Genomic DNA, 13,461 nt, shown 5'->3' with positions numbered 1-13,461 from the left:
CAAATGGTTAACAGAATGTTAAGAAGAATAAACAACCAGAATGCCATAAACCATTTGGGATGGGTCCAGGCATTCCCTTCATGGACAACACAGCTAAACAAGATGCCAAGAGATTACCTAGCTCAGGGTTATTTTGTAAGGACCGCACAGGAATTCAGGACAGGGCTAGGAAGACATTCCCATTCAGTCTTTTGGTTCCAGGTTAAAACATACGGCTGCAGTGCATCTGTGACCTACTCACCTAAGTGAGGAAACAGATCAGTGTCCAGCTGCTGTTTTCGAGTGCACAGTTTCACCAGTCTCTGGAGCCGGCTCATGCAGGACGAGTGCGGAGGGAAGGCTGTGGCTTTCATCAGGACCCGGTCAGTCCTTGGCGGGTCCGTGCCAGGAGCCCTGGCGGGTGGCAGGAGAGGCAGAGGTCTCTTGTTGGACAACTGCCGCGCTTGTGCTATAGTGTGTGTGGTGGGTGCCACTCCCTGCATTGGTAGGCTGGTGTTCAGAGGTTGAGGTGACTTGCAGACTATGCCCTGCGGTAGCCCTGTCGGCTTTAACGAAGCTGATGAAGGTGGCAGATGGGAGTGCTGCTGCTGCTGCAGAGGCTGCTGCTGCAAAGGTGCAGGAATGGGGCTAAAGTGCTCTTGGCGAACTTTTAAAATCTCTGTCTCTCTCTGGCGCTGCCGGTTGTGAGCCAACTTGCTCTGCAACTTTTTCTTCACTGTTGCCCCTTTCTTTAGGTCATCATCCTCCTCATTGAAAGCAAAGGGGTCTTCTAATTCTGCCTCCAGGTAGTGGAGAGGAAGCCTTGCCCCTGGAGGGGAGAGGGACATCCCATCCAGTCCATTGGGCATCTTCAAGGCCAGGGTGGGCACTGTCAGACCGAAGGCCATAGCATCCATCTGATGCCTGACCTTTACCTCCTCTATGGGATCATTCTTTTTCTTCCTCTCCTTTTTCGGTATAAAGCCAAGTACCTGCAGGTGGCTGTTGCAGTACCTTTGAAAAGTAAGAGCAGTCAGTTATTAACTAAACTTCCCTAAGTAAAATCTGAAGGCAAGGCATCACTTAGGAGAAACTCACAGACACATTTCAAGCAAATATAAACAGAAGAGGTTTTATAAGTATTGTACACAACTTCTAATACAACAGATAACTGTGGTGCTCCCAAACCAACTTACACAAGCAACTATTTCTAATCTTAAGATATAACATTCTTCATTCATTATTCATAAGAAAATCACATACAGTCATTCAAAATCTTAACTCTCTAATAGGGTAAACAGTCAAAATCCAAAGTGAACAAAACAAATGGACAGTCTGATATAAAAAGTAGCAAGAATGCAAGCCATTAACTGATCAGTTCAAAAGCTCCTAAGAAAAAGTACATTGAAGACTACTTCCTTTCATTTGCTCATTCTTTCAGTGGAAGTAGTTAACATTTTCATCAATGCAAACATTATTATTATTATTATGATGAATTCCACTGTAGTAGGGAGCAGTTTCTTATAGGGACAATCTCAGTACATATCTATCTGCTATGAAAGATCACTATTTCCACTTACTGAACGAGTAGCATAAATACTTAAATTCTGTTTTAGTAGTTTAACATGATGAATTTTAAAGCCAGAGGATTAGCTGAATATTCTTCAATAAAAATCTATCTTAAAACAACCTCTCTGCTGCTAGAAAATACTTACACAATGCAAGAAATATGTATATATACAATCCAAAAGCACGGATTTTAAGTTCTTCTAATACGAAAAACTTTCAAAGTCATGCTATTAAAAAAAAAAGAAAGCGAGGTCTTTGATATCTGTCACAAAAGTAAAAATAATTACAATTTATGCCACAGATGAAATACTAAAAAGTAAGCAATTAACTTTTGTTTGATTGGAATCAGTATGTGACAGAAATTTAGGAACCATGATGTGATCCTTTCCCTGTACGCCACAAGCAGACACTCCTGCCTCTGTAGAACCCACCAACAATCAAAATTTGCCCTTGCAGAATCCCATCTAAAATTTACAGCTTATGGATGACCAAAGATACAAGGAAAGAGTGATGCCTGCATCAAGGTAATGATGGACAAGATCATGAATAGAATACCATGAAGGTATTCTTTGAAATCAGATCAGTATGAATCTGAGAACAGTAAATTTTGTTGAAAAAATAGGTTAAAATTATATTATTCTGGTCTTTATGGAGCAAAAAATGGCAGAAAAGCCCAAAATAACCCCCCAAAAAGGTTTAGCACTTCAGTTTAGTCACTTTCAACTTGTCGACCCATTTCTAAAGAAACAATGCATGAACAGCTCTAAAGGGTCCTTAAAAGGGAAAGCAAATTCATATATGCTGTTTAATGGTCTCCATATATGTATAGCTTCTTTCAAGAACCACGCTCCTAAGATTTCACAAATCAGAAAACACTGAAAAGCACTGCTACTTATTATTGACTAAATAATTTCTTCATTACATTATGTTTTAAGTAAAAAATAAACCTAGATGAGGCAAGCTAAAAGCCAACAACTTGTGCAGTCCTTATTAGAACACACTGGAATACTGTAAATTCATACTGAGAGATGCACTTCTAAAAATAAAATTATATAATGAGGGCTCAATAAAGCTTCCCTTAAAGTCAACAAGCACTGTTTCCATATTTAAAATTAAGCCCTTTTTAAATACGTTGTTTGAACAGTTACCACGGCACTTAGTATGGCAGAAGAAAAAAACCAATAAACAGACTAAACAAACACAAGGGAATTTTTTCCCTCTTATGCCAATAAAACGAGTGTTCTGCTCAACACAAATGCTTCCCTTATAATGTCCAGAAATTAAATTACTGTCATCTTGTGCTTGTGCTGATGTGAGGAGGTAGAACTGCATAGTCTGTTTTCATTGCAAAAACAGTAAGAAAATAAATAGAAAAGGTGAATAAGTCTGTGGAAAGGTAATAAGCTTGCTAAAATTCTCTGAGTTTTGGCTAGTAAGGGCTTGTCTAGTTCATTTAACTCTAACAGAATCATTTTTATATGGCAGAGAATAAAGCTTTGGCTCTTCAGCTGACCATACTGCATCACTGAGAGCCAACTGGCTCCACTGGACACAAACCCACGGATGCCAGGCTACAACATTCAGATTCCAGTACACACTGACTTGGCTCTGTGCTTTAGGCTCTGCCAACTCCCTGTCTTCCAGTATAACCAAGGCTGTTCCAGCTTGGACTAACAGGAGCAAGAAGAAACCAGAAAGAGCAGTTTAGTCTTCTCTGGGTAAAGCAGACTCACACAAGCAGTTTTGGCTAGGCATAGCTCTCACTAGCACCACTTCAGCCTTGACCATGTCATGCTCTTGCTAGCCCTGCACACAGCCAGGGGGGCATGGACCCACATTTCCTCATCCTGCACATTCCAGGATGGCTTTTTAGTCAGCCCTGACCTAAAGTGGCTCTGACTTCACGCGGTGCTGCAGAGTCTGCATTAGTAGTTCAAGCCCATGGAAGTCAGGTTACTGGGAAGACAGAACTGAACCTGAAAGTAGTACAGTGCTTTTCACATAGCTCTGAGCACAAAACCCATTAGGGTCAAGCTGGTCCTACAAGAGCCAACTCCAACAAGCCTGTCTTAGAGGCTCAGTTTGTCACTTCTGTAACTTGTCTGTGAGTTTTGCTCAGCTGACAGTATCACAATAAGTATCTAATACAGGGGTTGTCCCCTTCTTCAATCAGCACCAAAGGCACTTATTCTGTGCAGGTTATGTCAAATTAAGTCCACAAATATGGTGGGTTGATATCCATTAAAATTATCATAAAGTGAAGCACACAAAACATGATGGGCTCTGAAGAATTCAGCTGGACTGTTTCCTGCATCCACTGGGAAGGCAAGAATTCAGACAGTCAGGTTTTCTACCTACAAATGCATTCTGCTTCTTAGTACACCCCAGTTTGGTATCAATTTCCACCTCTTAAAAAAAGACCCAAACAAACTGGGGAGCAGCTTGTATATTAACAAAGAATTTAAAGATTCTCTTCAGTGAGGAGAATTAGAGACGAAATAGTGTTTAACTCAACTATATTGTAGTAAACCTATATTTAGAAATCAAGTTGCATTTCATTATCTTTGTGTGTATCTGGTTAAGAAATAAGTAGATGTCTTCAGAGAAAAGAGAGATACAAAACCCATGTGTGTATCATCCCACATATATGTATTCTCTAAAAAAATATAGTGAATAGAAAAATCAGACTTTAAATAAGGCAATGAAATCACATATATTAATAGATTTAATTTGTAGAATGTTAATGGTTAATAAGAAATGTAATAATATGGCATCATATTAACCATCTTTGTGGCCGGTAGCACCTCATTTGTCTGGGGTCAAGTGATAATTCTTCTTAATTATCTGTGGAAAGATTTATGAAGCTTTTGGCATATAATGCGTGCATTGTCTTTAAATACTTTTTTTTAACAATTTCTAAAAGTATAAAAGAAGATAGCTGTCAGAGCATCATACAGCCTGCTTCTGATCCTGTACAGTTCCATGTCTAAAACTGTGACAAAATGACCATCTGACAGTAATTCTGTACACAGAAAATGAAAAGCTATGAGTGAAGAACTCAGACACTACAAACATCTTTATATTGAACAGAGTGTGAAAAAAGTCTTCTAAGAAACAGATACAGGTTTGCCTGCCAAAAAGAAGTTTAGAACAGTCACAGTCTTATCACTAGCATTCATTAAATGTTATTGTTAAAATTAAACTCTGCCCTGAGAAACAGTCTTTTAAAATATTCTTTCAACTATCACATCCTCTCATTTGAAATTAAAAGTTTATTTTCTCTTTCAGACACCTGCTGTCCTCTTCAAGTACTGTAATGTGACACTCGACATGCAACTGAATTATTCTAATATAACATACACCAGATGTCATGACCACACTTCACTTTAACTTGAGAAAAATCAAAAAGAACAAAGTGTGAACTCAATTCAAGGTGTAAAGAAAAATCACAAATTCCATGGGAACATATGAGACATAAAAAAGTGTCATTAAGTACTATTACTTCTATTGTTTTTCAGTATGACCCCTGGTAAACAGGAACTCTCTCAGTCAGCTCTTGCATCTGAAATTACAGCATACCATTTGTGCTAACAATTTCTATGATCATTTCTGTGAGCTTATTTCCAAAGAGCCTCAATTGTACAGTAGCAAAGAAACACTCACTGACTGTCAAATTACAGCTTCAAGTTATTCATCTTGTGCCATTTGAGCATTTGCCCTACAGCTTTTGACAAACATTCATGTTTTTTTCTCACTTCATCAGTCTCCTCAGCTGAAATGGCAGGTGAAGTGCAAGTTAATTTAGAGCACAGTCCAACTGTTGTTTCAGACAAGAGAGGGAGCTGTGAGCTGAGAAGGAAGTTATATGTAGGGCACAGTGGGAACACCACTAATAATGCAAAAGGTTAGTGAATGGCAGCTAATAATGTGAAAGGTCAGTGAATAGTGGCTTGATTTTTTTGGCATATTTTATTCATATTTTAGGTTTAAAAAAGCATTTATACAAGAACAAGCCTCAGATAGTTAACACACATATTAATTAAACAATGCATTGCTGGCAATACCTGCAATGACAACTCTGAAAAATAAAGTCATATATTGATGGCATATACATTAGATTAGACAAATTCTGCTATTTCAGCCTGAGCAGGACCAATGAGACTGGTGTTCAGGAAGTCTTAAGGAGCAAGGAAGAATGCCTTTGTGGTTACAGTATGGGCTGCAATTCAGGAAATCTGCTTTTAATTCCCAGCTTTCAACAAGTTCAAGGACTATATTTTGCAAGGAATTTAATACCCAGGCTATCTGGGCATCTTCATTTGGGCAGGGAGGGGGAAAGAAATAAGGGAAGCAAAGAAGAAAAGGAGTATGTGGCACTTTCCCAGCTGGCTCCTCTGTTATCAACTAATACTTATTTTATTCCAGTAAAACAATACTACAGATCAGTACCATATCACCAACACTGAATTGTAATCCTGGATTTGTCCCTACATGTCACTGCCCCCCGTGTCCAGAATATAAGCATTTTCAACTACTTGTCCTGAAAAAGCAGATGGAAGTGTGCTTTTGGCACTGCTGGCTTAACAAGCAGGCCTTTCTAAGAGCATGTACTGTGAGTGACAAAGCAAATGAGTTAGAACAGCTGATATTGTGTAGCAGGTTTGATCCACAGTTTATAGTGAATTTGTGAAAAGCAGTGTACTCTCCCATAAACTTCCTTGGGATTAAGTCACTGCCCTCTCACTGAGTACTTGACTCTCACAGAAAATAAAATAAAGTTTACTGGTCTTAAAACAAAATTCTCAAAGGAACATCCTGGAATACAATTGACTCAGACCAGTCCCTCCCTCATCCTGAAACCAGGCAGCAACTTAAATAAAACGTCCCAGCTGCTTCCCACTTTGCAGAGAGGAAAGCAGAACTCACCTACGGTCCTCAGACTTGGGGATGGGGTTGGTGCAGCGTTGGCTGTTGTACTTGGCCACATATTCACATTGCTTGAAGGGGGCAGTCTTGTCCTCCAGAACGTGTCTGATACAGAAGGCGTAGCCGTTAAGTCGCCTCTGCTTGCACAGTTTGGGGCTATAGGAGCACAAGGGCTTATTGTCAACCTCAGAGAAGTGTATGTGTTTGCCTTCATACATCACGTGACTCTATTCCTTGTGAACATCAGCTGAAAGAACCAAAACATTGAGAAAAATCACGTAAGGGAAGAAAAACTGCATTCAGTTCTAGGTTGTGTGTTTCATTCAGGCCGGAAAGAAGGATCCAAAACAATACCTGATTTTAAATCTTCTGCACCATGTCAGTGTTAAGAGAGAGCCCCAAGGACACCACTATCTTGGAATGATGATGAACCAAGATGAAGCAGATTGTCTAAGGAAAACATCAAAAGGGTCACTGTCAGTCAGAATAAAATAGATATTACTACAGTAAGTAAACAGGCACACGTAGTCACCAAGCCCGTGGTTCAGCTAGCATCCAATAAAACAACAGCACAATAGTATTCAATTAGTAGTCACAGATCTTGGAAAACACTAAAGAAATTACTGGGGGAAAGAAAATTCTACTGCCACCACACTTAAATCACTTTAACAGAACTTCACTCATCTACCAGAAAGTGATTAGAAGCTACAAGTTGAAAAAGGTTAAGTGTCAGATTAGATCACTTGCTTTCATAAATCAAGCTGAAAGATGATTAACCCATTTGATTGCAGAGGGTTTACTTCAAGGTATCTTTGTTTACAAAACCACCACAGACTGTCTTTGTTCTGCAAAATCACTTTGCCAATCAGTGCCACAAAGCTTTTTTTAAGAAAAGCTTTCTTTACCACACCTGATGACCAGTCTTTCGGATTTTGTAGCTGCTTACAATTTCTGCAAGCATCCATATGCAGTCCTACCTGAGGTCATCATGGTTCTTCAAAGTTTATCCTACCTCACTGTACCTCTTTTAGGGAAATGCAGGCATTAATACCAGTCAGTACTCCTATGAATGCCAGAAGGGCTGAAATGTCAATTCAGCAAGAGGCTGGGATCCTACAGTGGTTCCTACAGTTCCCAAAGCAGGTTCCTACAGTGCAAATCCATGCAGCCATAAGGTACTTTTTCAGATCCCAAAATTATGGATGTCTTTGGCGATAATCTTTTCAAAAAACCAAACAAAACTCCCAAACCATTCCAAAGTAGTGTCAAAAAAAAAATTAATAGTACATATATTCTGCAGCTACTGTGATACACTAAGCTTAACCTGCAAAAGGTAGCTTTTATTCAGGAAGGTCATCCTGAAGCACTGGAATGAACTCTTTTGAGCACTCAGTTCAGTTTCATATGTGTTGTACAACAAGGAAAGGAATATTCATAGAGATGATATTCAGGAAATATGTAATAAATTAGAGGCATGTGACAAATGTACAGATTACCACCTCAATGAAATTACTTGTTCCTGAGGCCCAAAATGGCAAGAACAGAATTGCAAGGAGGAAACCTACACAGACTTTGCAGGAAAGATGTACTTTCCTCTTGTAAAGGTACAAGCCTCCACTTTCTGCTGTAAAAAAGTACCATGAGAAAATGACAAAGCACTACAGCACTGGGGGATCTAGAAAACCAATTTTAAATCACTAGGGCAAAACAAAACACCCTATCCCACAGAGTAAACAACATAAATCTGGCCTTCATTAGCATATATCTAGCTGTAAATGCAGAAAGACAGAAGAGTATTAAGACTTACAAACACTTAAAAACTTAAAATTCTTGGAACAGCTGTACATGCACACACACAGCATTACCGAGCACAGGAATGGAGACAGGTGCTACAGAATGTAACTACTACAAGCAACCTGAACAATCATTTGACAATAATGGTAACTTTGTATTTCCTCTTGATACACATTTTCCCTTTCCAAGCACACAGGGAAGCGGCCAGCCCGAGGCAGGAGCCTCATGCTTTGCTTACACCAGAGAGCCCCAACATACACACAGTCACCTGGACCAATTTCAATCCCCTTTCCCAGCTTTTCTCAAAGGCACTGTATACATACACACACATATACTTGAAATCAACCAATCACTGGAGTATGACTTTCTACAACATGTCAGTCTTAAGAACAAGAAAGCTCATTGTTGACTGTTTGCTTCAAAAAGACAGAATGGGAAAAGGGAACAATCTCTTTAGCATGTTAAGGACCAAATATTCCTTTCAGTAACCTTGGCTCAGGCAGATACTGATATATCCTCCAATATTCAGCAACAACATGAAGAAAATGCATAAATCTCATGGGAACACGATGACCATACGGGAGTTGTGGTCAGTGCTTGTATCCCAGGTGCTTGAGAGATGGACTCCTCTATTACTATGGCAGCAAAAGTAATCAAATGAGTCTCAACTACTTGTGACCCACACACACTGACAGAAAGCCTTTTGCTGGAGAGTCTGCTTCTCTCAGTTTATCAAAGCTTGGATTAGGTGGCACACTGGACTGGACATAAAACTTGAAAGACCAAGTGTATCTTGCAGCTGGAGTGACCCACATGTTGCTCTCTATTTTTTTCTGGTTTATTTTTCACCTTCTTTTAAACTACCACTATCATGCTTTGCAAAGTTTCTGATGGATCACTAACTTTCTCCTCTTTTGTACAACCCAGCTGTATTTCTTTTCTGAAGGTTAGCAGGCAATAGACCAAAGAAAGAGTTCCTTAGTATGGTTCCAAAGTAAACAGTAAGAAATGCATACCTTGTGTGCCTCTGTTAAGCTTCTGTAAGGAAACTGCTCCACAGTTCCCAGCCACTAATCCTAGATTTATTCTTGTGGCCACAGTCTTATTTTTGGGTTTAACTCATAATTAAGTCTTATTTTTGCATTTAACTTGACTGTGTCAAGGCAGGCATAGCATTTCACTTCTCTCCTGTCTGAGAGATACAGGGCACAAGGGCAATGCCATTTGAAACACTCACACAAAAATACTGACAATAATCCCCAGGGAAACCAATAAGCATGAACGTGAGTTTTTGGGTCTATACATACACTAAAAGAAGCTCATGAAAAAATAGCCATATTAAAAATCCTGACAGTACAACTACAGTGCAAGGAACAAGAAAGCCAACAAACATGGTAGCCAACCAATGTAATATTAAAAAAACAACACAGCAATTTTCTCAAACTTGCAATTATATCTTTATTGGTAAATTCTTAAACAGACTCCCCAAAAGACATGTCACTATGTGGATACATTGCCAGGAACAGAGACTGAAGTTGGACTTAATCTAAGAAGAGCTTTTTTTTTTTACTTCCATGGCATACCATATAAGAGAGAGAGTGTGTGTATATAAATATATATATATATATAAAAATAACGAAGACACTTAAGTCTCTTCATTCTGATTTCATCTAATGCAGTGTTTTATTTTTAACAATTTACAGGAGTTCTTATCGGAGCTTTTTGCTGCTACGTAAAAAGTAGCACAAGCATGGAATAGGCACATGTCACTTAACTGAGGAGAACTGAAACTACACTTAGCTAAATAGTGGGTGGGGGAGAAATTATTTTTGTCCCACAGGATTCAGTAAGAGATGACGGAAACATGGACTTCCCCTGGAAAAAGCAAATGCTTAAGCAGCTGTACTCCACTATAAAAATATCAGAATACAAAACTTTCTGGAAGCTGTTTTCAGTTTTGCATTTATACTCTACTTTGAAGATGTAGGAAGGTTTGACAGGAAAAAAAATTATGCCTGCATGTGCTCAAACTAACTTTAGCCACAACCCGTGAATGAGAAACCAGAAGCTGCTTCGTGAGGAACCTAGATTTTCCTTAAACAACTGATTCTAAATAAAAGATTTTGAGCTACTAAGAAACAACAGGGCAAAGAACAGAAGGGAATCCAAAAATGTGTGCCCTTGCAAAATAAAAAATCATGGTACGGAATAAGGTAAATACAGAGCAGCCATACCAGATCACAAAATATTGCAGCTAGAGGTACCTGATGAAGTTAGTAAGAGATTGACTCAAAACATATCAAAGAAGTATTTCTTCATTTTTACTACTCACAGGCAGTGAACTGCTGGAGCTTGCAATCACATGAGACTATGGAAGCAGACAGTACCATCAGGTTCAAAAAGGCAATAGAGAAGTTCATGGACAATGGGGACATAAGTGATGCACTCTCTAGCATGACCATTTTAACAAATATGGGTGGTGGAGGAGTAAGAGAAGAAAGCACAAAAAAAGTGTCTGGGCTTTAATGCCCTTCCTAAGTAGCATCACTTATTCCTACTGCCCTAGACAGAACATTAGGTTGGATCCAAGGTAATCTGACCCAGCAGGGTATTTTTCACATTCTTATAAGTTTATCACTAATATTTGTAACTTCATAACACATTCACTTCTCCCTTTGTCCCATTTTTTATTCTTGAGCAGCTGACCAGAAGAAAATCTCCTCCCTCTGGCTAAAGTCCTATCTGGACGTGTGAAGAAGAGTAACAAACTTAGCACCCCAGCAAGGCTTTATAGCAAGGACATGCAGGACACAGAGCAAAGTCACACTCTGAGACATCAGCACTTAAGAGCAGAGCTATTTGTCCTGCTGAGTGCAGCCACTGGTTGTCCATAAGACAACTGAAGGTGGTTTGCACAGTGACTGCAAAAAAAGAAATGAAAGATTTTCAATACACACAGGAACACACCTGTCCAACTGCCAACACCTACTATCACCCTCCGGAAGAAGCCAACTTCCAACTTCCTTTTAGTACTGGTTTTTCAGTACAGGCATAATCAGCTCCCTTGCAGTGCACATCAGCTCCAAAGACAACACAGTTGTAGCTCTGCACTCCACACACCCTCTTCCAAAAGAGTTAAACACTCCTTCAGAGAGGCTGGAAAACAGTGTAGCAGCAAACTCTGGAGGATGATCTTTACTATAACCATACCCAAGTAGCAGCATTATGTCATACAGAAATCTGGTACCTGACATTGTGAGTAATCTACAGGGAAGGCAATGGCTTACTCACTAACAGAAAGCCCAAAGCACCAGAGCCTCAAAACTCCGACCGGTAATTTTGCGCAAATGCTGTGCTGAAAATATTAGAGTATTTTAAATCATGTGGGTTGAAACATTCTTAAACATATGCTCAGAACTTGACATTCAATGTACGTAGGACCCTTTTAGGCAATGGAATCCCCAAATGCATTGTAAATTGCAAGGCAATTATATGCTGGTGGTTAAAAGATGTATAATTAAGAGGACTGAGCTCAGAGCTTCACACACTGCATCCAAACAAAATCCACAACTACAGAGGTCTTTATTGTGTTGTTTGCATTTGCTAATACTAGCCTAAATTTCATGTTAAATTGCTTGGTGTGTTCATGACATCTCACAGACAAGGTACAATCATCTCCGTAGGTTCCCAAAACCATCAGCTTGGGTCCAGAAGTAGAACATGGATCTACAAGAATCTCAGCTTCTCCACAAGCACAAATAACATAAATAGTAGTTTTGTCATTTCCTCTTGACCAAGAAAGAACAAGTACCTGTCACTGTCAGACCCATTTCCTGAAACTGAGCAAACACGCGGTGTGCAAGATGTTTGGAAACATGGAATTTCATCCACCCCAAGATGAACAGAAGCCATAAGGTTCATGACAAAAAGACAGGTACTTAAAGCTATTTTATAGCAAAACTTTTCAATCAGTATTAGTAAAAAGTATGCTTCTAAGTATGAATCTAAAACATTCATTTTCTCTATTTCATAGCAAGTAATACCTCTCTTTGAAATGTTTTGTTCTATCAAGAGAAGCTGTACCACATCTAATTGTGATCAACATCAACATCACGAAGTTGTAACTTCTGTCCCTATGCTGTGATCTAGCCATAAGTTTCACTTAGTTCTAGTCTTTTAACAGCTCCATTCTCTACTACACTCAGCTAGCAAACCAAGAATGCTGTAATTGTGGAAACAAGACTCTTTTTGTCAGTAAAAGCACTCAAATTGAGACAGAGGACACTGGGAAGCAACCAACACCAGCTACAAGAGTTCCTGTAGAGAACGCTTTCATGAACTAGAGTACAGTCCTTACTCAGGAAGGCCTATGAAGTGCAGGTACTGCAACACACATGCAGGTACCCTGACAGATCAAGGCATTCAACATGTTAAGATCTTACAAGATATTTTTAGTTACCACCTGGAATCGTATTTTGGACTACTTTTTTTCATATGTTAAGATCTACCTGGGAAGAAAGAAGCAATATTGCCCTCATTCTGCCTTTTTAGAAAGCTTATTACTTCAGTTCTGGCAAAAGGCAGTTTACATTGCATAAGGATGTCCAATATATTAACAGAAAAGCAGCAGAATGTTTTAGGCAACACTGGTAAAACAGATTATGTTTTAGAATATAACACAATAAATACAGAATTAAACTTAAGCATTATTCCTAAAAATAGCAACAGCTAGAGAACTTACAGACTTGTAACTGGTATACAATCAAGAGCAGAAAACATAACTATGAGGAGGAAAATAAGTCTTTGCTCACAAACTGAACAGGTTCTTTTTGTTTTCCTACACCACATGAACCTTAACAGGAATTTTAATTTCAGCTGATTCACTCATCTGCACCTCATAGTATCTTAGAGAAAACCTGACAAAGATAGCCCAAACCCTAAAAAACAACAAACATTTAAGACTCTACAAATTTTAGAAACTTCAGAGGATTTGTAAAGAAAAAAGAACTTACGTAGGAAAATTTGTAACTACTGTCAAGAGTACATTCCTACAGATTTCAAAAAGTAATCTCCTAAACATGGCTATTCCTGACCTAAGGTTCAAGATGGGCTCTGTATCTTGAAAGTTTTTTGAACAAGGATTTCTCTATTTGAGCAGAAGGTCTCCAGGCCCCAGTCCTGCTATCACATCCT

At 39.0% G+C, this 13,461-nt stretch overlaps 1 protein-coding gene across 5 annotated transcripts in view; it reads right to left on the bottom strand.

Annotated features, from left to right (window-relative positions):
• INO80D (INO80 complex subunit D) overlaps window positions 1–13,461 on the bottom strand; it is a 45,759-nt gene that overhangs the window by 29,507 nt on the left and 2,791 nt on the right. For all 5 annotated transcript variants that reach the window (XR_011680355.1, XM_071434728.1, XM_071434729.1 and 2 more), the window contains exons 3-5: window positions 6,829–6,924; window positions 6,475–6,721; window positions 242–993 (exon numbers count right to left, since the gene is read on the bottom strand). Coding sequence is in view for 4 of the 5 variants with exons in the window: in XM_071434728.1 (XP_071290829.1) it covers window positions 242–993; window positions 6,475–6,692 (970 nt within the window). In the remaining variant the exon portion in view is untranslated. The remainder of the gene's footprint in view (window positions 1–241; window positions 994–6,474; window positions 6,722–6,828; window positions 6,925–13,461) is intronic.

Source organism: Agelaius tricolor, unplaced genomic scaffold, assembly GCF_023055355.1.
Source record: "Agelaius tricolor isolate 1412-34295 unplaced genomic scaffold, bAgeTri1.0.p SCAF_10, whole genome shotgun sequence".
Classification (NCBI taxonomy): Eukaryota; Metazoa; Chordata; class Aves; order Passeriformes; family Icteridae; genus Agelaius; species Agelaius tricolor.
The sequence above is the reverse complement of the archived record's forward strand: the minus strand, read 5'-3'. Positions and strand labels throughout refer to the sequence as shown.